This window comes from Scatophagus argus, chromosome 7 (assembly GCF_020382885.2).
Source record: "Scatophagus argus isolate fScaArg1 chromosome 7, fScaArg1.pri, whole genome shotgun sequence".
Taxonomy (NCBI): Eukaryota; Metazoa; Chordata; class Actinopteri; family Scatophagidae; genus Scatophagus; species Scatophagus argus.
In genome coordinates, this window is record NC_058499.1 from 1,855,310 (window position 1) to 1,880,241 (window position 24,932).

The 24,932-nt window shown below is 44.0% G+C and overlaps 2 protein-coding genes across 2 annotated transcripts; both read left to right on the top strand.

Moving 5' to 3' along the window:
* The first annotated feature begins 4,602 nt into the window (after positions 1 to 4,602).
* On the top strand, positions 4,603 to 18,180 carry LOC124062434 (hyaluronidase-4). The gene is made up of 4 exons (XM_046395198.1): positions 4,603 to 4,830; positions 12,518 to 13,507; positions 14,655 to 14,744; positions 15,596 to 18,180. Exons 2-4 carry the CDS (start codon positions 12,551 to 12,553, stop codon positions 16,100 to 16,102), a joined length of 1,554 nt encoding a protein of 517 aa, XP_046251154.1. The 5' UTR covers positions 4,603 to 4,830; positions 12,518 to 12,550; the 3' UTR covers positions 16,103 to 18,180.
* Positions 18,181 to 22,036: 3,856 nt separating this feature from the next.
* On the top strand, positions 22,037 to 24,932 carry LOC124062534 (hyaluronidase PH-20-like). Its single transcript, XM_046395363.1, has 4 exons — positions 22,037 to 22,121; positions 22,786 to 23,710; positions 24,104 to 24,193; positions 24,396 to 24,932. The coding sequence occupies exons 2-4, from the start codon at positions 22,796 to 22,798 to the stop codon at positions 24,723 to 24,725; spliced, it is 1,335 nt and encodes a 444-aa protein (XP_046251319.1). The 5' UTR covers positions 22,037 to 22,121; positions 22,786 to 22,795; the 3' UTR covers positions 24,726 to 24,932.

Sequence of the window (24,932 nt, forward strand, 5' to 3'; positions counted from 1 at the left end):
CTCCTCAGAAAATGGGAGTGACAGCAGTCAGTATGATGAGGGGTTGATGACCTTCATCTGCAGCAGCCACACAAATCAGTTTCTGTTCTTTCCATCTAATTTCTCTCATCGTCCTGCAGGAGCACGTCTGACAGATCTAAATCTGCACATTTTCTCCTGAAACCATATTAAACAGAATGTATTGAACTCAGGCCAACGCTGAAGCAGCACTTCCTCCTCGGGCAACTCGATGCCTCATTACAGCTGACGCCATTAAAGCGACGGGAGGATCCGTGCAGTCCAGACATTTTCATAACACAGTCCATATGTTCCCGAGGAGGCTCTGACCGCCAGAGACGCAGCGTGGAGCGAGTGAGCAGGGGGGCGAGGAGGTGAGGTGGGTTCACGGTGGGCCCTTCATCCACGGCCAGAAGAATCAAACACAGCACCTCCACCCACTGTGGGAATGTGTTTTCCTCCACACGCTCTCAGTGAGGCTGAGGTATGATGAAATCAGTCTGTGGGTTTGTTTTCTCCCAGTTTGCATGCATTTCAACTCTTGTTTGGGGACAAAGTGTGTGTGTAAGAAAGAAAAATAAAAAAAGGTGCAGAGTTTAAGGCACAGTATGTAGTTCCTGACTAACAGCTAACAGGATGCATGTGTCGCCCATGGATAACAGGATGAGAAGACCACAGATGGACCAGTATCTGGATTCATAAGGAGGAGCTGAGGAGTTATAAGACAAACACATAAAGAGGACTGGAGCCACAGGATGCTTCAACATCAACGAGTGGAATAAAACTGTGGAAGTAGAACATGAACAGTTTTAGACTGACAGACTAATGAATAACAGATCTTCTCATTTCCTTCTAAATGGTATTGTCTCTGAAAAGTGCATCAAAAGTTCTGAGATCCCTTCAGTTACGCTAAGTTCAAGTTTCTCTCGTGCATGTTGTCGTACTTTGAGTAAAATAAAGTCAAATAAAGTAAAGTCAGCAAGTCGTACCACACTGGTGCATTCAGGTGATGGAAGATGGGAAGCGAGCAAGGTGTCTCCTCCTCAGCAGCAGATAATCCTCGTGATCAGAAGGTGATCGGGTTCAGCGGTAGCTCGCCATCCCCCTCGGCGGGGAGCGTTCCAAATCCTGAATCACAGGTATCCAAGGAATCTCAAAAACCCAGCCTGTACAAAACAAGGCTATTACTACCATTAAACTATGTTCCATTATTTTACATTATGGTCATAACAATTCACATCACATTCTCACAATAATACTGCAAGACAGTAATTACTTTTTGGGTATTTTAGCTCATTTTAAACCACAGATGAATTGTCTTTAGTTTTCAAACTATTTAAGATTATTGAATTAAGATTATTGTCATGAACTAAAGTGCTTGTGTCTTAACCTCTAAATCACGGATTGAATAACAGCAACAACAATTGGTTTAACCATTCCAATGTGATGCTGTTTTCAGGGCATTTCAGGGCACAAAATAGAGTGTTTTTCTGTAACTAAAATGTAGTCAAGGCAACATTTCCCAAGTCACCCAACCCTCGTGTGGCTAACACAGCTAGCAAGCTAGCACACCTCGAGACGTCGCTGAAAGTTGTAAACTCCTGACTCTCAGTCTCTACATCAGCTGTTTTACGGTGCATGGAAGCCGTCTCATCGTGGCCTGAGCGCTCATGAGTGTGTTTAATCAGTTTTCTCCTTGTGTCGCTGAACTGACCGCAACCAAATGGCCCTCACTTGCTTCGTGCATCGCACGCTCGGTCACGTTCACCTTCAGCAGGTGGGACTTGTTCCTAGTAGCCAATCAGGCTGCAGAACTGAGCTACATTAACATTACGGTCTCATCCAGAGGTTACAGGGTACCTTCTGCATCTGGATGAGACACTGAGGGACGTACCAAAATGGTGGCGTGTGAAGCCCCGGCAGGATCGTCATACACTGACGGCTTCGGCGTCTCGACAGACGAGTCACGCAGGTCAGACTGCAAACGAATTCAGTTTTTGACAATCATGCAAACAAGTAAAAGCAAAGGACAAACAATGAAACAACAGCTCAAACTCCGTGTGTGTTCTCGTCTTATTGCATGTCAGACTTTGATTTTCTGACCTCATCATCAGTCCAATTTAACAGCTGAGGAACTTTTGTAGTTCCTGAACTCTCTGGTTCCTGTGGCTCTTTTGATGCGTCGGTTATTTGGGGAAGGTTTTTCCCAAACAAAACACACAACTCTGTTTTTGAAGAGTGTATCGAGCTGCAGAGGGAAAACATAATTAAAGCAAACGATGCTCCTCAGATTTGTAGTCACCCTCAACAAACTTCTGTCCCTCCTGTGCAGAAATACAGAGAATCTAATGACCACCCACAGTCTGTCACGGCTGATGGACGGTCCCATCGACTGTCAAAATGTCCTGCACTGCAGCTTCCAGTGTGTGTGTGTGTGTGTGTGTGTGTGTGTGAGAGAGAGAGAGAGACACAGAGAGACACAGAGAGAGAGAGCTTTTGTTTTTAAAAAAAGACAAAATTGTATGGTGACATCAGGGAGCAAATTAGAGAAAATTGCACCTGATGAGTTCAGAGAGAAGATCTGAGGGAGTCGCTGATCACTGATTATCCTGGAGAGAGGAAAAAACATCTGTGGTTGGCTCACAGGAGTCGCTGATTTAAAGCAAACACACACACACAATTTCTGTCTATTTCTGATATCACAATTTAAAGAAAAACAAGAGATGTTTAAGCAAACGTTCTCCGTCTTCTTGAGATGCACATGAGATGTGGACATCAGTTTCTCTGAAACCAAGCCTGGTCTAGCCTGGTCTAGCCTGGTCTAGCCTGGTCTAGTCCAGCTTAGCAATCAGCTAAGCATCATGTAACGCTATCTGTCAGAGCTGGTGAATATCCAACAATAATCCAGTCGACGAGGACTCAGTGTGAGAGCTCTGTGTGTGAAATCATACAGAGCAGACAGCATCAAGTTTACATGCACACAACAGACTAAGAACTGTGACTAAGTTATTATAAATGATCATGTATGGTCCTCACATCCCCATATGCTGAGAGTCAGCAGCCAACCAGCACATGAAGATGAGCCTGACAGCTGCAGAAATGCATCTTTCCAAGTGACAGCATCTCACCGGCTGATGACCAGCTCATCCTTATCGGTCACATGAGGAAATATCGTTTTTTAACCCCACATCCAGTTTCGTCTAGCAGTTACTCTGAACTTTAATGAAAAGAAGACTTGAAGTTTATAGAAAGAGTTCATCAGGTCATTAGACAACAGAAAAATGAGAAAAAACGAAGCCAAGACTCCTGTTTTTAGATCCTCATCACTAGAAGCAAAGAAAGGTGAAATAAATGTGAGGATATGAAAAAATTAATAAAAGGAATCAATAGGCAAATGAAAAATATAAAATTTAAGAAATTTATATCTATTATTTCATACTACTACAACTACATTTATTTTCTTGTTCTGTCACAGGTTTATTCTCTTTTGAAGGCACTTCTGTGATGTGCTGTCTGATGTTCAAAGCTTACAATGAATGAACATCAATGATCTGATGAGTGTTTTAATTATAAGCTGCAAAAGGTTTTACTGCCACAAAGTCAGAGTCGGGCTTCTTCCACAACACAATACGACCATCTTCAATTAAAAATAGACACTATGGAAATCAGTGTCAGTGCTGTTTAGACAAATGCGTGTGCACATTCAGCAGAGGGACTCGAGGGATCGGCTTCACTCTGGCTTTTGTCCTCTGGTTGTAAATATGTGCGGTCAACCACAGGAATCTCAGCTCGGGCTGCGTTTAAGTGCAGGGTCCACACGTCACGTCGTTTAATCAGCGCAGTGACACTCGGCTGCACCGAGGAGTCACAGCACGAATTAAGAAATATGTGGAGACACCACTCTGAACTGCTGTTTTCATATTTTGGCAGAAAAATGAGTAGATGTGTGTTGTTGTGTGACAGCTCTGCAACCCCGATGGTTTCCTGCTCTGTACTACCCCAGAGTTTCTCAGGGATTTTTTTCACTGCGTGTGGTTTCAGTGATTAGGCTGGTTTTGAAAGCAGGAGACTGGCCTGACATTTTTACCATTTGAACATTCAGCAGAATGAAAGCGCGAAAGCGGGGCTACAAAAGTGCACCGAGCGCTGCATTCGGCTGAACACAGCACCTCCGCAGCTCAACACGTCTTTCTGAACTCAGGAAATGGACTGAAGTTTAAAATCTTGCCACATACACTGAATGCATCACTTGCCTTTTGTCTAACACACACAGCTTGCAGGACCAGTGCTCACTGCAAAAAGCTTTACATGCATGAACGAGAAGGCTCCCTGTACTAAAAAAAGACTTTTAATTGTTGGGTATGTAAACGTAGATGAACACACGCACACACACACACACACGCACATTTGTTGTTGACTGCTGTGTGTTTACGTCCGTCTTCATGTCTGATGCTGATTGAAGTTGAGACTTTTCTTCCAGAGAGGATCAGACCTCAGAGGAGCTCAACAAACTCACAGGGATTTAAAGCCTCTCTCTCTCTCTCTCTCTTCAGTGTTTGTCTCTATGTCTCTCACCCCCTCCCTCCCTCCCTCCCTGTCCTGTAATCGCTGTGTTGTGGTGGTGATGACGCTCTCTCCTCCTTCTCCTCTCCTCTCCAGGCTGTATATAAGTGTGGATGGCTGGCTTTTGTTTCAGACTGACTGAGGGAACGAAGACAAGCCTTTCGGACGTACGGCACGGGGGGCCACCATGACCCCCGCCGTGACCCTGACGATGAGACCCCCACCTCCCTCCTGGACTGCTCGTTATTGGTCAGTGTGCAGCATCTACAGGTGAGCTGTTGAACTCAGGTAAACAGTTGAAAACTTGTTTATATTGGGCCAAAAAAAAAGAGAAGAAAAAAATTTTGACTTTTGTGCAGCTTTTGTTTTGCTTCACAAAGAGGAAAATAAAGTGTATTTTTAATCCCTGAGGCAGGCAGCAACACTGGGTGTTACAACACGGTTTGAGCGTCTGTTTTGGGTGATGCAGGAAGGGGGGGAGGTGGTGGAGGAGGAGGGAGCGCCTTGTCATGCAAGGAATGTTGGCTGACTCTCACAGTGGAGAAAAATCTAACTCAGAGCAGTAGAATTTCTTTAAGTCTCTGAGTGGCGTTTTCCCCCGTCAGGGATTAACGTTGTGCTCACAAACTGCACGGAGAAATGAAGGGTCTCATTTAGGTGGAGTTTCAGTCATTCAGCAGATGCTCTGACTCATAACGACTTACAGTAAACATCAGCAAAGGCGGCAACACGGGAGGTCACAGTTTTCAAGGGATGTCAGAGAGAGCAGCAGGATTAAAGCTGGGCTATAAAAAGTTCTTTTCTGTTTACAGAAGTGTGTTGTTTTTCAGGCAGACACACACACACACACACACACACACACACAGACTGGGTTAAACATCAGAAGCCGGGAGTCTTGATTAGCTGACAGGATTTCAGGATTGTGTGTTAAGATCTGCAGTTAATCTGACGGATGCTCTGCCTTCAGACGTTCAAACCAGAAGAGTTTCTGCCAGTGAAGTCATGTTGTTACGATGGTGTTCAGTGTGCTGATACCTTCTGATATTAACATGGAGACAACGTGGTAGCTTTTACACTTTTTTTTCTTTTTCTTAAATCAGGAGACATCAAACTTTGTGGTTGTTTCAGCTGCATTTCATTGTTCCCTGTGGGTAAAGTTAAGTACTCAGAAGTCAGATCCAATTCTGAAGTAAAAGTAGCAGTACAACAGTGTAGAAATACTCTCGCATTTGTATTTTTACTTAAGTAAAAATGACAGTATCAAGTAAGTATCAAATGTAAAACTACTGTGATCACAGCCAGTGGTGGAAGAACTTATTCACACGTTCTGTGAAACGTTCTGCATGGAAATTCAAAGAAACTCAGCTTAAAATAAATGTAGTGGATCTGAAGAACCCGATATATCGACATGCTTGTGCACGTCACAACATGCGCTGATGTTAGGAAACAAACATTGAACCGTGTATGGTACGTAACTGTGCCTGTGCAGCAGCATTTAGAGCTGAAATTCTTCTTGATATCAGCAGTATCTTGAGGCTTGCTCGTCTTAAATGAAAACGTGTTGAAGAGCCTCACTGAAAACCTTTCTGGGGGGGGGGGGTTTATCGAACGTGCTACGTCGTCTCCGCCCTCCCCCTCGATTAACAGTTTGCACTGAAGTAATTTGCCACATGACTCCTCCATCCTCCAACAGTGTCCAAACAAACCAACAGGAAGAATAAACAAAGGCAGACTTTGAGATCCTTTCATTACTTTCATCTACATCAGTTCTCTCCTCATTCATCTTCTCCATCAGACAAATCCACCCCAAACCTGGCAAAACCTCGCCAGTGGTCTTTGTCATGCCAAAGTGCTCGCCAGGCAGGCGCTGTGATTGGCTTTGGCTCTGCTGCGTGGAAAGATTACAGCCTTGGTGGTTCCCATTCTCCAGCTTTTGTTCTCTCGTGTGAGGAACATGAATCATGACCACATGCAGTCAACCAGGAATATTTGTTAAAATGGTTCTGGCCAACCTGGTGCAGGCAGCTTCGTGTCACTGTGGAAATCCTGAAGCAGACTCATGTTACTGAGCGTCTGAGGGCGTGATGGAGAGGACAAGCTGCAGTCCAGTTGGTAGGGTTTTAATTTTCAGATTCATTTTATAAAAGCCAAATGGTTATGGTGTTAAATTACACTAAAAAGGAAAGAAAACATTTTAATAACACATGAAATGACCTCTGAAACCGGAGTGATACTTATACACCATTTGGTGAGACCAGGCTGACAAAATCGTTAGTTAACTCTGATTCAGAGGGTTGTGATGAGGATCATGTCAGTCAATCACCACCACCATTCGATGCAGGAGAAGAAGTCAGGGTTCGAAAAATGTGCAGATCCAGAATAAGAATGCTATAAAACTGGTGCTTTTCTTCATCATCGATGTCGGTGTTTCTACACAAGTTTACGTAGAAATAAACAATGGAGGATCATGGGAATTCATGAAAGGATGAAGAAGTTGAATCCATAGGATTCGTGTACATGGGCAAGCGTTACTGACCCATTTCATGGCAGTCAACACGAGTTAAAGAGGAAAAATTCATCTCAATATACAGTAGAGAATTCTAAAGATTAAATGCATTTTACAAGTTGAGCTTTCATATAACCAAAATTAATGGAAATATCCACTACGCTAACCTTGCATGCACCTGATACAACAGGCACCAGATTATGTTGCTCTTCACCCAGGCCTTAATTTGGGGCAGGCCTTAATTTGCTTGCACTGACAACAACCCCGGCCAGATTCAGCTTTTATTTGACTGCCAGCTCTCATTTATACTGTGCAGAAATACTGTACGCTTTTTCTGCCTTCCTGCATCCTTAATCTGTTCGTGACGCTTCAGAGTCCTGACCCACAGGTTGGGAACAAGTGTAACAGGCTTTGCCATTGGTTCATTATGGTATCAAAACAGTCATTCTCTGGTTGGAGCTCCTCCAATGTGACGACTTGCTTCTATGTGTAACATTTTTTTTACTGTAAAACTAAAATCTTTGAGTTTTGTGCTTAAATCAACATTTGAACTCTGGAAATTTGTGGCGACTTTTTACGGAGGAAATTAATCGAATGTGAATCTACAGATTATTCAGTAACATGAAGAACTGGTTTACATATGATTAGTTCCAGCACCAGATCTTCAATTTGTCATGTGCACCACATGTTCTGTGTGATGTTCATGCAGCTTGTGTAACAGTTTAAAGTGGAAAAGATTTGATGTTGAGCTTTATGCTGTGACGTAAAACTCTATTTATTCTTAAATTCGAGGTATTTCATGGTTAGCAAACATTGCAAGAAGAGGTTAAAAGGCATGACCTTGGACAAACTTACTGGAGAATATCTGTGGTAAATTTAAATATTTTAAGCAATTCTCCATGCCTGATTGTTAAAACAAACAACAAGTTTCCAGTTACTCCAGTTAAGAGACCAGCTTGACTTAAACAACATGCAGGCATCTATTTAAGGCTTGTAGATGCACGTCTACTGTTCTGTTAATTACCAAATAGCAGCATGAAATGTGAAATGCTGTCATGGTGTTTAAAGTGATTACGCAGTCAGAATCAGACTGGCTTAGTAGTAATATAATGGCGTTGGAACATATTTACCTGGCAGATGGCATTTGCGAGGGAATCAGTGATCTGGCTCCCGCCCTTCGGCCCTCCATCAGGGGTTCGGCTCGATTCCCAAGCACCAAACTGAGGACGTGGCTTTGCCTCTCCTGGCACCTCTGAATGTGCTCAGTGTTCTCGTTCTTCCATCCTTTCAGAACTGCCTCCATCAGACTGTCATCTTCACTTACTTCTGAGTTCAAAATGCTTTCTTTGGCAGTGAAATTCACTCATCTTCCAGGAATAACTGGTGTGAAAAGCGCTCCTGAGCTTGCTGACATTGTCAAGGTCACACAACAAGACACACTGAACCTTACACCAAAGATAAGCACTGTGGCTCCTTCAGCCTTTGCTCACATTAGAAATCATGAACTGATCTATTAGAGTTACCTTTTTGCCCTTTGTCATGTGGTTCAGGGACACTGCTGAGACAATGAAGAAATTTCAGACACTGTTTGTCAAATTGGCCCCAATTTTCCAACAGAGACACTGAAAATTAAACAGTCTCTTTCTTGTTTTTGTTGAGCGAGGGGAACCATACCACAAGACCCACAGAGAGCAACATACTCTTATCTTGATCGATGCCAGAAGGGCCCGCGGCTCCAAACTCCTCTGGATAAATAATTCACTTTGACCCAAAGCCAAACTTTAAACATGAACTTTTGATCTGAAGCTGCTCCCACGGTCTTTTATAGTGATAACAACCACTGACTAGTGCACATGAAGGTTTGGTCCAGTTCAGCTCAGACTGTGATAACATGGCAGGTTTTTTGTGCTTACGATAAAACAGATGAATTCAGGCTCCTCAGAGGATCTAAAGTTTCAGGCTTGTTCTGAATGCCCTCCCCTGAAAGTCGCACTTCGCTGGTCGGTTGTCCAAGCACTTTGATGACCCAGGATTTCCTGCCAGTTGATTAGACAAAAAATTATCTGCAAACTGCAACTTTAATGTTAATGTCAATGGGTTATTTATTTCAACCCTCCTTGGGTTTTGGACTTTTAGTGAAATAAATCTGGCAATGTGGCAGTGGGAAACATTTTACCATCAAAGCCAAAAACCGGGGACACAATAATGAAAGTGGTGGCTATGAAGATCTCTTTGGAAGGAAAGGTGTACACAGACTAATCTAAAGTAAGCCATTTCACAATGCGTGCAGCATCTAACAGGCTGTCTAGACCAGATGCATTTCAGCTGCTCTTCTCTGTCATCCTGTCATGTCATGCGGAACAGACACACTTTCATTTCAATTAATTCACCAATCTACACAGGCAGCCAAACGGCTTGTGCTTCACTTGTGCTTTAAAATCATATGTACTGATGAAAACATATATAATGTGTTCTGTGAAAAGACATGTGTTAGATGTTTGACTAAAAAATGCAGCTTGCATCTGGTGTAGACAGCCTACACACACCAGCCATATGAACTGTGGAAGTTTGGAAGACAAGCAAGTTAATGAAAATAAAGGCAGATAGTAAGACTAAAGCACATTTTCAATATTATCAGTGACTACTGTGACTCATTTTCTTTCCAGAAAGATTTTTCTAATGCCTGTTTGATAATTTCATGCTTGAAGATTTAATTTGAACTTATCTGTAAGCAGTGATCCATGATGGCATCCACATAAGATAGAGATCTGTTTCAACTTGAATGCTGACCAATCGGGATCAGCTTTGAGTGGTCCTTGAACAGAAAACAAATGGAAAAGTCAGAAACATTGCTATCATCAAATCATGTCCGTTCTGCTTTCTGACAGGCTTTTAACATAAGAGTTTTCTGCTCAAACTGAAAGCTTATCCAGCTGCACATCAATACATCTTACAGTAATCCTGCAGTACAGTTGGCTTTGAAAAGGGATCTGTTTTCACCAAGTGCAGCACTCAAATTATTTCCAAACCTACAGGGAAAAACTGGCAGGAACACAAAGAAAGGAAAAGAATTTGATTCCAAACCGACATAACTCAGATAGGAAAAAAACCAACCCTCCTAAAAATAATAAGAACAAAATTAAAATGCATTATAGGACTTCTAAAGGATACTACAATGAAATGTTATGTACCATAACGTGTACTTTTGAAAAACAGATGTAGTATTTTGTCTCTACTGTTGTCATGAGTTCTTATTTTCAACATGGGAAGTTTAAATCACAGGATGTTAATAAATGGTTTACAGTCAGAGGGTGACTGGAAACCTTGTTACCCATTAAAAACGGCTAAATGTTCCTCAGTTTAACGTGGTCTAGATCTTTTAAACAGTAGTGAACATTTTTTAGCATGGAGTTTAAGCACAGAGAACATTGTTTAACAAGGACTGTTGAAACACAAAGTTGGTTAAAACACAAGTTAACAGCATGTGCTAACATGTTACCTTATGCTTTGTAAAGCGAGAGATAAAGCGAAACACCTTAACATACACTTAAATTAACATGTGCTTCATGCTAATATTTTAGCACACACACACAGCATCAAGAGAGAGCCTCTAATGCTTCAGCATAGATTTTGTTTCAGACAGTTGGTTATATGCTAACACGTCATCATATGCACTAAAGAGAAGCTCTGCCAGTTAGGCTTTAGCACAGGCTACATATTGTTACAGATCATAGACAAAATTATCTGCAGATTAATCAATAATGAAAATAATCTTTAGTTGCAGCACTGCGTTGACAGTAGGAGTCATGCTAATCCGTTAGCATACACTCTGTTTGTGAAGTGATAGTCTGCTCTGGGTTGGTGCTCAGTCACATGTTCAATTTTAGGGTTCCTGCTATCACAGTAGAATTTGTTAATATATCGTTAAAGTTTAAATTAATGTGTCATTGTTAACTGATACAGTTGGGTGACAGAAATGTAAACAAATTAACAGATAGAAGAGAAATGTCCCAAATAAAGAATCAAACCTTCCAATAGAAGGTTAATCAGATCAGTTCTGGTTGGTGTCTGCTGGTCTGCCGGTTTGGCTCAGCCGGCTGTATGTGAGACTCAGAGACACAGCAAACCCTGAGACGTTTGGCAGGGAAGCCTGTCATTGTGGCCTGAGGCTTCAGCTCTGGTCAGAGGAGGACTAGATGTGGACAGAAAAGCAGCAGCGGTCTGTCCGGATGAAGTCCTCGTTCCAATCCCTGGGTGTCAACGTGACTTCCTCTCTGTGACCTCTGACCTTCGGGTGCCATGGAAATGAGCCGAGAACTATTTGCATCTCTGAGGACAGCAACAGTCAGGAGATGAAAATTATATGATGTAATTTAATCTATTTTTAATTATAGTTTTTACAGCTGGAAAATGAATGAAGATTTCTAATAAAATGAGGTTGTGCAGAATGTCAGCAAGTTGAATCTGTCCCACGTTTCTTTAGCGACTTAAACATGGAAAAACTATTGTCTCATAAAATCACATGTAAAATACTTAAACCCTTGCAAACAGAGACAATAGTTAAAAGAGCATTTATCTACATGACAGAAGCTGTGGATGACCAGTTTGGAGTAAATTCAGAGGAAATGTTGAGCTCATCCAGCTGTGATTTCCATAAACTCACTGAACGGGAACAATATAAAAGCAGCCAGAGGGTCAAAAGAAGTTGACAAGACTTTTGCAGATGGGCTAGAACACTTCACACTGTCGTTAAAGGATTTGGGTTTAGTGTCTCTGCTGCTTATTCTGTCAACATTTAAGCATCTCTGCATTAGACACGACGTCACAAGCTGAGGGTCTGGACCCAGCATCAGGCCACATTTCTCACTAGTCACTATCTTTAAAAGGAGTTTCAACCATTACTGCTGCCCCTCATACTGCAGTGTTCATAACACAAGATACGAACAGATTCCATCACACATGCAGAGCAAATTTTATGGGATTCTGCCCAAGAGAGTCGGTTTCCAACATGTTAGATGTCTAACATTTTCAGACAACGGAAACGACTCTCTGAAGAGCCTCGTGGTGGTCTGTCAGTAGGTGTGTGTGGAAAAGGTGAAGATGACTAAAATAGATTTATCAACTACTCCTTAAGGTTGCTGTACCTGATTCTTCTTCTTCTACACTAAAATTTGTTGTGTCTGGTCTTGATATATCATCATTACTGCTACACATCTGATTTCGTCCTGTTCAGTCTTTCACTGAAATTTCAGGTTAATAAAAGCCATAGTTAAAGCCATAGCTATAGTTCTGCAGACTTGCAGGAGAAGCACCAGAATTAAGACTATAAAACTAAAAAAAATTATGCAACACTTTCAGTCACCACAATCTGAAGCTTAAAGATGGTTAGGAAATGTTAGAAAAATGTCTCATGTCCAATGACTCTGCATGTCTTTCTTTGCGTCTCTTCAGAATGATTGACAGCTGCTCCCTCTGAACCCCAGGATGCCTGGAGTGCCAATGGGCGGAGCATCCTCCTCCCACTACATCGTACCTGTCTGCCTGATCTGCTCCTGGCTGCTCCTGCTCTTCCACGCTGCCTTTGGTCAAAAACCCGCCAAGCTGCCTTTGATTGGCCGGAAGCCCTTCATCGCGGCTTGGAACGCCCCACTGGACATGTGCACTTTCAAGTACAACATCACCACGAACATCGACCGCCTCTTCCATATCCACGGGAGCCCACGTGCTGAGTGGACAAACCAGAATGTCACCATCTTCTATGCCAACCGGCTGGGCTACTACCCCCACTACACGTCGCAGGGCGTCGCTGTGCACGGCGGCCTGCCGCAGAACTGCAGCCTGGACCTGCACCTGTTCAAGGCCTACCAGGACATCATCCACTTCATTCCTGCTGAGGACTTCCGCGGCCTGGCAGTTATTGACTGGGAGTACTGGAGGCCTCAGTGGAGCCGTAACTGGCACAACAAAGACATCTACAGGCGCAAGTCAAGGGAGCTGACCGCCAAGGCGTACATCAATGTGACGGAGGCGCAGGTGGAAGAGCTGGCACGGCGTCGGTTTGAGAAAAGCGCCAGGGCATTCATGCAGAGGACCATCCAGCTGGGGATACGCCTTCGCCCCAACACCCTCTGGGGTTTCTACCTCTACCCTGACTGCCACAACTACAACTTTCATGAACGGAACTACACAGGCTTCTGCCCTCTGCTGGAGAGAATGAGGAATGACGAGCTGCAGTGGCTGTGGAACAGCAGCACAGCGCTCTTCCCCTCCGTGGCGATCAGGAAAAGTCACACCAACAGCATCAACAACCTGCACTTCACGCGCCACAGAATCCGAGAGTCTCTACGTGTGGCCTCGCTGACCTCCAAAGAGTACGACCTTCCCACCTACGTGTACATGAGGCTGGGCTACCGGGACGACGCACTGACCTTCCTCACTGCAGTAAGAACAAAGTTTAACACTGATGTGTTAATGTTTTTTTGGGGGCGGGGCACCACAAGTGAAGTGCCGTCTAGTTCCATTATATTCAAAATGAGGCAGACATCTTGGTCTGCACAGAGTCAGACGCTGAATCCAAATGTCCTCCCTCAGACTGAGCCCTCGTCGAATTCAGTCGAAGACATGCAAGACCACAAGACTGTGTAACCTACTTAAGACTGCAGTAATAAAATTAATTTAGATTAACTTTATAGCCAATTACGGTGCGAGACAGCTAGACAGACAAGCTCACGTGATCTCCCCAATCCAGGCTTCACTCATGATCACTGGCAGCTACAGGTGTGGTGCAGGTGTGACAACCAGCATGGTGTCACGCTTTTTATTTGTGGATTTTGTCATTCATAACTAATTCAGCAGAGCGAAAGGTACAACATTTGCCTCTGAAAAAAAGAAAAATACAAGTACCTCAAAATTGTACTACAGATGCTTGTGATTATTGTCCACTAGTGTTACCTACCTTTTCATGTTTAAGATGAGTGTTGTGGAGAAAATACATACACCACAGCATGAAACTAAAGCAACTTAAACAAAAACAAGTCACATCTCTGACCTAAAGGACGACACTTTCTTCACCATACATGCTGTTGACACTGACTGAAGGTCAGAGTTTACTTTCTGGATTTGTTGACTGCTGTCATCTAGTGGAGATTCACAGAGAAGCAGCTCAGAGTCACCAACCGCAAACCCACAACCTGCTGTGATTTCCTCGTGAGAAGTAGCCTGAAATACTGAAATATCTGCCTCCCAGGGATACAGAAGGCAAAAAGTGAACATTGCTATGGATTGTCATTTACATTTTGGAAAAGTCTTACTAGAGAAACACCTCAGGTCCATTTCACCTGATCTTGAACAGAATCAGAATGAGGGCAACGTAACAAAGAAAACAGAAATGTGTACTGAACAACCTAAGTATTTATAACATTTATTTAAAAATAGCACTGCATGTCATTTGATTAAAAACAAGAGATCATTTTTGTTTTGTTGGATAATTTAAAGTGACGTCTTTAATTAAAGTCCTTTCTTGTGAATGTTTTGGGCTCGCTGAATGTTCACCTGTGATGTGATGCCTGCACCTGTGTGTTACCTGCAGAAAGACTTGGTCCACACCATCGGGGAGAGTGCTGCTCTGGGAGCTGCAGGATTTGTCATCTGGGGAGACATGAACCTGACCATGTCCAGGGTGAGTGTCCTTAGTCTCCCTGACTTCCTGTGTCAGATAATGGTTGATTGACAGATAAGGCATATTTAAATACAGCTCACGCATGTCATTTGTGCTGATGAAGTCTGACTTTGAAATTTCTTATTTGTTTTGGATTCCAAACAAATCACAGCTGCAAATACCGTAGAGACACACCTGAAAGGTGACACCATGTGGCCTCATGTAGCATCATCATGTCTGCAATGCACATGCTACAGGCAGCAGTCTGCACGGAGAAATCATTCATCCAAACAGCATCTGACCATCAGAACTATTCCTGTGTGAACCTGAAGCAGCTTTTCACAAAATAGCAGTTTTTTTGTGCACATCTCTTAACAGATGTGCTGTGAGGTATGCAAAATGGACAAAATGACTGAAGTTTTCTCTGTTAAAATCTGCTATATCAGTTTGGTTTGGACAATTTTAGTTAGCTGCCAAACCTCATGTCAACCACCTTCATCTCAGTACTGACTCTTCAATACAGACAGTGAAAGCTGCAGTCATTAATTTTTTTGGCCACTAGGGGGCAGACAAACAATGCATTTGTCTGAGGGCTTCAGGTGCCAGCAGGCGCAGGTGGATGGTGGGTATCAGAGCTTGTCTGATGAATACACAGAGACGCAATCGGTAGCTAAAAGACGAAAACTAATAAAGAGACTGAATACTGGCCTTTCATCAGGAAAGCACAAACTTGACAGTTAATTCAGCTTTAATAATTGATTGTCTTTTCTCTCATTTGGAAATTCTAAAAATTCACACCGATGTCATGACAACCTGAGCCCTCATGTTTTTGTCAGCCATCATGTGAAAATTTGGATGTTATGTTCCCACAGCATAACTGCTCCAAAGTGAAGGCCTTCCTGAGACACCGTCTGGGCCAGTACATCACCAATGTGACGCGAGCTGCTGAGTTCTGTAGCGACTTCCTGTGCCAGGGGAATGGCCGCTGTGTTCGCCGGGACCCCCTCGCCCACCATTATCTCCACCTGAGCGCCAAGAGCTATCGCATCCGGCGGTCTGAGGACGGGGACTTTGCTGTCACCGGGTGGCACTCACAGCACGACCTCCAACTGCTGACCGAGAGGTTTCGCTGTCACTGCTACGAAGGCCACAAGGGCGAGCGCTGCGACAGCATCAACAAAGTGAGGGAGGACGACGAGCCGTGGGGGGCCGAGAAGGGGGAGGACGACGAGCAGGAGAGGCGGAGGAAGGCGTGGGAGGACGAGCAGGGTGGGCGGTTGGAGGGAGGGCAGAGTGTGGCACCGCTGACCACATACAGCTTTCACCTGATGTTCTTGATGCTCCTCTTGAACTTCTCGTTACTAAAGACGGTCGTGTGATGAACTCTGGCAAAAGCAGGTGTCACTTTTCAGCACAGCTGTACAGATGTTACTTTTCAACACACAGACAGTATGACGTGTATTGTTTAAGATGGAGACAGACTGGTCTTCAGCTGGTTCTTAACCCAGGACTTTACTGCTTTACCCAGTTGTTGTCTGCTGTCGCTGCACGACTGCTCAATCACCGCAAACATCTCAGATTTGTTCAGTGATTTCAGTAAATCCGGTGTTGCTGTCTTTAACGGCTGGTTGCTGGCTGGATGAGATTTTGCAGCTGTAAAGGTAGCTGGAAGATGACTATGGTGGAGTGTTTGAACTGTGGCCTCAGGAGTTTTCATGTTCTCACTGTGTTTCTGCTTGGGTTCCCTTTGGGTGCTTTGGGTTTCCTCCACATTCCAGAGACATGCAGGTTAGCTAAACTCTGAATTTGCCCGTTGACATGACTGAGACCTCGAATGGTTGCTTGTCTCTATGTGTCGGCGCTGAGACCCCAACCCCTCACCCAGTGTCAGCTGGGACTGGCCCTCCAAAGGGTAACAGATATGCATAATGAGTAGAAACCCTAAATCAACACATTTCCTTGATCCCCATAGCAAACACTAAGATAACTGCTGACATGAACACAATGTTAAAATGAATAACGAAGAAAAAGCTACATGCTCAGTCTGAATTTCTGGTTGGAATGATTTAGTCTTTAAAATGTACAACGTGATTCTTCAGACTGCTTATTTACTCTGAGAGTCTACATTCACGCCAGGCACACTTAGGAAAAATGGTGCTTTGAGCTAAATGCTCACAAGGACAATGCTAGCATGCTGAGATAAAGCAAGTCCTGCATTAACTGTTTTGCACATTAAACTTGCGAACATTTGCTAAAGGATCATTTGCAATGAATCTAAAATACAGCCGAGGCTGAGTGTGATGCCGTTAGGCTGTAGCTTTTGCAGGTATTTGGTTATGAACCAAAGGATTGGACAAATTGTAAGTTTGACCTGATGATGGCACGAGACAAAAAGCTTAGGGGATCCCCAGAGAGAGTGAAATTTCTCCTGAAGTCGTCTTGCATGTCTGAATCAAATTTCATGGCAATCAATCCAACAGCTGTTAAGACATTTGCTTCCAAACCTCAAATGACCTCAGGGTCGATCTTCAAGAAAAATCCGGGGATTACCAGTCGGGTTTACCCTATGAATGTGTGTGTGGCCATCAGAGGAACATCAGCTGATCAAACACACTGATTACACTCATCAACACTCAGCCAAGGTCGCTGCTCATCGATGAATGGTAATCGATGGGTTTTTCTGTGACAGCAGCAGTACCGCGTATGTGAAAACACTCCCTTTTTTAAGGAGCGTGATGGCACTTTACATGACTTTGGCACGTCGACAGGTGAAGGTTTGGTTACTTGTGATAAACTTCAACCAGGTGAACTGTCATTTGACCTCTGCAACAATCTGCACTGCCTCTTTTGCCAAAAACTGCATCCGTTGCAGTTGAATCAGGAATGTTCATTAGTAAATGTAGATACTGTTGGGCTGAATCACCTTCGGCAAAGAGAGGGTTTGACACGCTGAGCGCAGGGATCATGTTTTTTACTTTTAAAAGCTCCACGGTTCAGTAGAATCACGGGAAAATGTGGCTGCAGGATGATCCTCCGGATAGTGTTGTGGAGACAGCCAAGCCTTTCAGCGGAAACCAAAGGGTGCTAATGCTACACAGTCATATGTAGGAAAATAATCACTAAGAATAACTGTTTATTTCTGATAGCATGAAGCTTATTATTTTTTCTTAGACAATAAGCTGCTCTTTTACTTGACATCATACATAAAGTGTCTTTTTTTGTACTGTTGCTTACATTATACCCGTGAAGTGCAGCTTGTAAGCAAACACCTCATGTTTGAGCCTGTTGGGACGTGGTGAGTACATGTTGTAGGTGCTATTGACAACATAATATGTTTAATATCAATATACACTATACAGACAAAAGTATTGGGACACGTGACAATCACACCAACAGGGACTTTAATGGCATCTAAACACACAAACAACTTTGCCGCTCTAACAGCTTCCACTCTTCTGTGAAGGCTTTCCACAACATGTTGGAACAACAAAGTTGGAAGCATAGCATTGTCCAAAATGTCTTGGTATGCTGAAGCATTAAGATTTCCCTCCACTGGACGTAAGGGGTCGAGGCCAAACAGCTGAAAAACTGCCCCTTGAAGAGGTGTGTCTGGATACTTTTGTCTATAGAGTGTTGTTATAAGTATACAGGATCTGATTTGTTTTTCAATGGTTATTAATCAAGTGTGCTAACTTTTTGATGAAATCTCATCTCCAAGCAGTTGCGAGTCTGTCTTTGAAGCTGACGTATGTTACTGTAAGCATGATGAAACACTGAACAGGATGTAAAAGATGGCACATACTCTGTCAGAATACACGACTCAGTGGCTGTCTGTCGTTCTACGGTTCTTCAATGCCTTCCTCTTGCCAAATTTGGTGGTTCCACACACCATTTGCTGGAATAAAAGTTGGCACATGTACATTTACGCAAATCTGATTCACATGTTGCCTGAAAAAATACCTGGTTTTGCTGGCCCAAACATGGCTGGACAATCTCCCCAGGTCTCTTGGAAACATCAGCTTTAGTTGCCACAATCACGGCTACAAAGTGAAAGTCAGCTCGTATTCGTGTAATCTGAGCCTGTTATGACACATGTTGCGTAGAAGTGTTAGTGTGAGTTTTTGAAAACAAAATAATATATCTGTGGTTTGCAGAAACAAACAGAGTGAATTCAGACCAGTGCTGAAACACAGAAGTAGACAAAGTATCATCTCCTTCAACAATACGACTGGAAGCACAAAGCTGACTTGAGACCAAACGCAGGCTGGACGTCTTTGAGTTTAATCATTTGCAGCTGACATGAAACCAACGTGAGCCTTTCCAAGTTTAATGCTACAGAGCAGCAAACGAGGGTGCTGAAGGTAAAAAACCATCTCTACTTCTACGTTAAGCCGTCGTTAGGAGACGAGGTTCACTCAGCTGTCAAGGATCTGAAGATGTTAAACTTTCATTCGTCTCAGCACTTTAAGGACTCCATTGATGCTACTGACAACATCAGAATGTAATGTAATGTAAACAATAAAGAACAAAATGTTCTCGTCTGGTGTCGATGTTCACTTCTGCTAAGGTGTGGAGGACAGCTGCAAAACCCTAACAAGTCATCCATGTTTTTTCCTCTCTAAGGGAAAATCGATGCTGGTGTGGCGACCTGCGCATTTCAGGCCGATTTTCAGTTTGGTTGAACGTTTAAAAGGCCCACGAGGCAGAGGGACGCTGGTTGTACCATAACCATCTTTTCTCAACTTCACCAGGTAGTTTTACTTCAGGTTGCAGTTTGGGCCTACACTTTGCAAACCTTTAAACACAATCGGGCAGATCAGAAAGCAGAAAATGTGGAAAACATTGACAAACAATGTTGTCCTGTAAACAGGGCTGAAAGATCAGAGAATCTAATCATCTAATTTTTCTGCAAGGCAGTTGAAATATTTTCAGCTGGCAGCTCAAATGTGTCTTCAGCTCAGTTCGTCCCACCCAGAAAAGTTCCAGTTCACCTTGTGTCTTTTCACCAGCTTTGTACGCAAGAGCATCACTCCGAAAACTCATTTGGCACTCAGTCTGACTGGCTTTCCAGAGCAGCAGAGGTGGACCTGAAGCCTGCTGCAGGTCAGGTCATTCCAAAGAATCTGATGTAAAGCTAAACATGAAGCACCTGTCATGTGTCTCCATAACACTGAGCCTGGTTAAAACCGAGTCAGTACTTTCAGATGTGAAGAGTTTCCCTTCACCTCCTCATTGCATTTCTCTGCACTTATTGTGTTTTGTCTCATGAGACTGGAAACCAAATACACAATGAGGACTATGCAACACATGAAAACTGTTATTTGAATGTAAATGCACTGCAAATAAAGAGTTTTCTTCAGTACGCCAATGTTTCTTGTCTTCAGTGCCTGTAAAAAGAGGCTTTCAGGGACCCTCCTGGCAGCCATGTTGGATAATCAGAGAGACGACGATGTAAAACGCTGAAAACATCGTCAAAAACACCTCTGGAAACCCGAATCGTATACTTGCTGGTTTCCGTCCAAATTGTGAGGACTGAAAAGAGGAAGAGGAGTAGACTGAGAGATCACACTCTCTGCTTTCTCACGGACGATGACACACGATGAACATCACACAAAAAGCTGTGAGCGTTTCATCTGATGAGAATGAGCGAAACGCAAAAACTGGTCCAAGTCAGGAGCAAATAATCAATCAAAAGCTGATCTCAAGCAGTCGACCTCTGATCAGCATCTGAATATCTCTTGCACAAGTTAAAAGTGATTTAAATAAATTTGCCTTTAAAACTGTTCGCCTCTTCTAAGGTCATCAGAGCAAAGTGAACAAAAGGTTGATCGATGAGCCACTGATGCGGATCAGCAGCTTTTTGTGATACGAGGCAACACGGGTGGAAAGTCCTGCACAGGCCTTATTTTATGTGCTGAACAAATGAAGTCCTTGTCTGCAGAAGAGCACTTTGTGAACCAACCAACTCCTCAGTATGGCTTCACTATAACCAACCAGCAAAACTTACACAGCAGGAGCAACAGGCATAAATACACAAATCAACCAGCCGAAAAGACGTGTTACACAATCAGCAGCAGAATTCGCTGAATACAAGCCTCATTTAACAGGCACAAAACAAGTCGGCTTCCACCGGGACAGAGATGAGAAAAGAGACTTTATTTCGAGTCATATGCAGTCTTTTGAACATCAAAAAACCACAACTGATATTAAAATGTCAGATATTTAGAACGCAAAGGAAACCAGAGACCATTGAAGAAAATAACGACTGTGTTAAAAGGAACAAAGTGTGAAGGCCTGCAAAGACCAGAGGCCTTCAGCTCACTGCGCAGTTCAGAAAGGGAGAAGCTAAAGAAAGACAAACTCCAACCGGCTGCACGCATCAGCCCAGCAGTCTGTCTGTCAGCTCAAAGCAGCCTGTCTGTCAGCTCAAAGCAGCCTGTCTGTCAGCTCAAAGCAGTCTGTCTGTCAGCTCAAAGCAGCCTGTCTGTCAGCTCAAAGCAGCCTGTCTGTCAGCTCAAAGCAGCCTGTCTGTCAGCTCAAAGCAGCCTGTCTGTCAGCTCAAAGCTGCCTGTCTGTCCGCTCAAAGCAGCCTGTCTGTCCGCTCAAAGCAGCCTGTCTGTCAGCTCAAAGCAGTCTGTCTGTCAGCTCAAAGCAGCCTGTCTGTCCGCTCAAAGCAGTCTGTCTGTCAGCTCAAAGCAGTCTGTCTGTCCGCTTAAAGCAGCCTGTCTGTCAGCTCAAAGCAGTCTGTCTGTCCGCTCAAAGCAGCCTGTCTGTCAGCTCAAAGCAGCCTGTCTGTCCGCTCAAAGCAGCCTGTCTGTCAGCTCAAAGCAGTCTGTCTGTCAGCTCAAAGCAGCCTGTCTGTCCGCTTAAAGCAGTCTGTCTGTCCGCTCAAAGCAGTCTGTCTGTCAGCTCAAAGCAGTCTGTCTGTCAGCTCAAAGCAGCCTGTCTGTCAGCTCAAAGCAGCCTGTCTGTCAGCTCAAAGCAGCCTGTCTGTCCGCTCAAAGCAGCCTGTCTTCCATATGCATAACTAAATTATTGGTCAAACTTTTCTTTACTTCAGCAAAGTGACCTTGTTTTGATCTCCCAAATGTGTCTTTCTTCACCTTCCTAACTCCAACACAGAGACAAACAGGGAGAAACTTTAACGTAAATGTTGAATATTTTCTGTTGTGTCAATTTGTAAAAGTAAATTAAACTATGATGAAGTTGCTGTCAGAGAAATACAAAACAACAAATACTGTCAGTGTGACCGTGGAGAATACAGTAATGAGTTGTCTGAGTGTGGAGTCTGATAACAATCAGAGTGAACAATTTCCTCTGACAGATGAAGCAGCAAAAATAAAGAGGTTCACAAACAGTGAACAGTCCTTCACAGGTCCCTGAAGAGGACAGCAGCAGGTAGGAGCCCAACATATCCTCAAAACTATTCAAAATGTCTATTTCACTGCATGATGAAGGACATCGCTGGCTCGGTATAAACGATGTGGAATCAATCATCGGAACATCTGTTAACATCTGTTAACTGTTCACCACAGATCATTTTAAAAGTTTGTTAAATCTTTAGCCGCGTGTGTATTTGTTCTTAGAGTTTTGATGTTATGTTAAATGTTAGTTAAACGTTGTAATTTCTGCTCGGCTACAGTGTTTTTACACTTAATAATTAAAAAGTAACTAGTAACTCTAACGCGTATGCACACACGCAAACAAAAAACATGGAAGGAAATGTTGGAAATATGAAAATAAAAAGCTTCCTTAAAGCTTAACTAAATCCTTCGCTTCTCTTCTGAAGATCAGTTTACATTCACGGACTGAAATTAGTCATCATTAGCACCAGCAAATGTATCATGAATGATGACACGACTTTCCCCGGCATGGAAGTGCATACACAGCTGATCCATCAGTCCGTGGTTCTATTTCTGTATTACTTGACATCGGATCAGAAGTGAATTTTGAGGACTCGCCCGTCCCTAAGATGGCAGTCAAAGGTTTGTTGTCCGCTTTCTCTCCACGGGTTTCTGATTGGACCTGACTCTTATTTGGTGTCTTTCCTCCATTTATTCAGAGCCAGCACGATGGCCTCACCCTTCCTGCCGTGCGTCGCCCTCTGCATCATCAGATCCATCACCGCCATCCTCGCACTGCCGCCCACTGAGCCGCCACTGATCCGCGACCACCCCTTTGTGGCCATATGGAACGCCCCCATCGACAAGTGTCAAAAGTTCCGCATCCCCCTGGACACCGCAGCCTTCCAGGCAGTGACCACACCCGCCGCGGTCTCTGGTCAGTTCCTCACCATCTTCTATGAAGACCGCCTGGGCTTCTACCCTAAAGTCGATGTCACCCAACACAAGGTCCACAGAGGCGGAGTCCCTCAAAAAGTGAACCTGTCGGAGCATCTGGCCAAAGCTCGAAAACAGATCGATTACTACATCACCCAAGATGCTGCTCCAGGTCTGGTGGTCATTGACTGGGAGTCGTGGCGCCCCATGTGGGAACGGAACTGGGGGTCAAAGCGTATTTATCACAAGCTGTCCATCACTCATGCGATGCAGATGGCCCCATTTTTGTCATCAAAAGAAATTTCCAAACTGGCGAAGAGCCAGTACGAGCAGGCCGGGCGGCGCTTCATGGAGAAGACTATTAGCCTGGGCATCGGCGAGCGTCCGAGCCGTCGCTGGGGCTTCTACCTGTTCCCTGACTGTTACAATTACGGCTGGGGGAAGCCTGACTACACCGGGAAGTGCTCCGAGAAGACCAAGAAGCAGAACAACCAGATGTTGTGGCTGTGGGAGCGCAGCACCGCCCTCTTCCCCTCCGTCTACCTATCGGAGACCCTGAGGAACTCCCCGCAGGCTGCTCTCTTCGTCCGCAACCGTGTCCAGGAGGCCATGAGGGTGGCCATGCTGCCTAAACGTCCATACACGGTGCCGATCTACGTCTACTCCCGGCCACTATACCGGAACCAGAACCAGAAATTCCTGACCGAGGTGAGCCATTTTGATTACCTGAAAGTAGCTTACGTTCCTCGTTAACCTGCTAATCTCACTCAATGCCCCTTTGATTTCTCTTCATTCTGCAGCCATTGAGTTCATGTTGGCAGTTTTCTGTCTTTGGGAAGGAGGCCTCTTTGACAATGTAGGCTAATGGGGAAAAGTCTGTATGGGCCTCTGTGTGACCCATGATGTTGTAATTACATAGTTTGGCCACAATGTCAAATTGGCGCTCTTCCTGAGGGCTTGGTGTATGTGTAGTAATGTCATCATTACCTCATGTCAGGTCACATGAAAACAGTTTTGACTTGCATATTAGTACTTGCTGCAGAACCAAATTAATCTAAAACTGATTATTTGGAGTATTTGTGTCGGTTCATCCCCTCTCAGATGGACCTGGTGAACACTGTCGGAGAGTCTGCGGCACTGGGGGCTTCAGGAGTCGTGATGTGGGGAGGAGTCAAAGACTACGTCAACAAGGTAACCACCGTCTTCTGAACTACAGCCACTGGTCTGCTCCCAACACAACTACACCACAAGAGATGCTGGGCAAAAAGGAAAGAAAACATTACGGGGTTTGAATTCAAAAAATCGGATTCTTTTGCATTTTTTGCCATATGTTTATTGTCTCATTGACTTAAAACGTGCTTGTTTTTCTAATATACCTGAGTCTCACCTGTAGGCTGTGTGTCAGTCTCTGTCTGACTATCTGACCTCCACCTTCAACCCGTACATCGCCAACGTGACGGCAGCCGCCATGCTCTGCAGCGAGGTCCTGTGCCAGGGGAGGGGCCGCTGCGTCAGGAGGAGCTACGACTCCGACCACTACCTGCATCTGAACCCCATCAACTTCAGCATCCTGCGGACTGAAGAGAAGTACGTGGCGATTGGTAAGCCCTCCACCACCGACCTGAACGCCTGGGCTGAAAACTTCACCTGTCAGTGCTACGCGGGGTGTAGCTGTTCACCCAAACTGTTGCATCCACAAACAATCAAACACATCTGGGTTTAAGGGGTTTGCTGTCTTCAGAAATGCGTCCCCTGCTCATTCACAGATTATGTAGTCATTAACACAATTTAAACTACTGTATGTAATTTGGTGAATTTATGCCCTCGTAAACATCACATGTTTATTGGAAAAACAAAAAAAATGTAATGTGGGAAAATAATTTGAATTGAAAACCAAACTGCTCCTTAATAAATGCTTTTCTGCAAACAA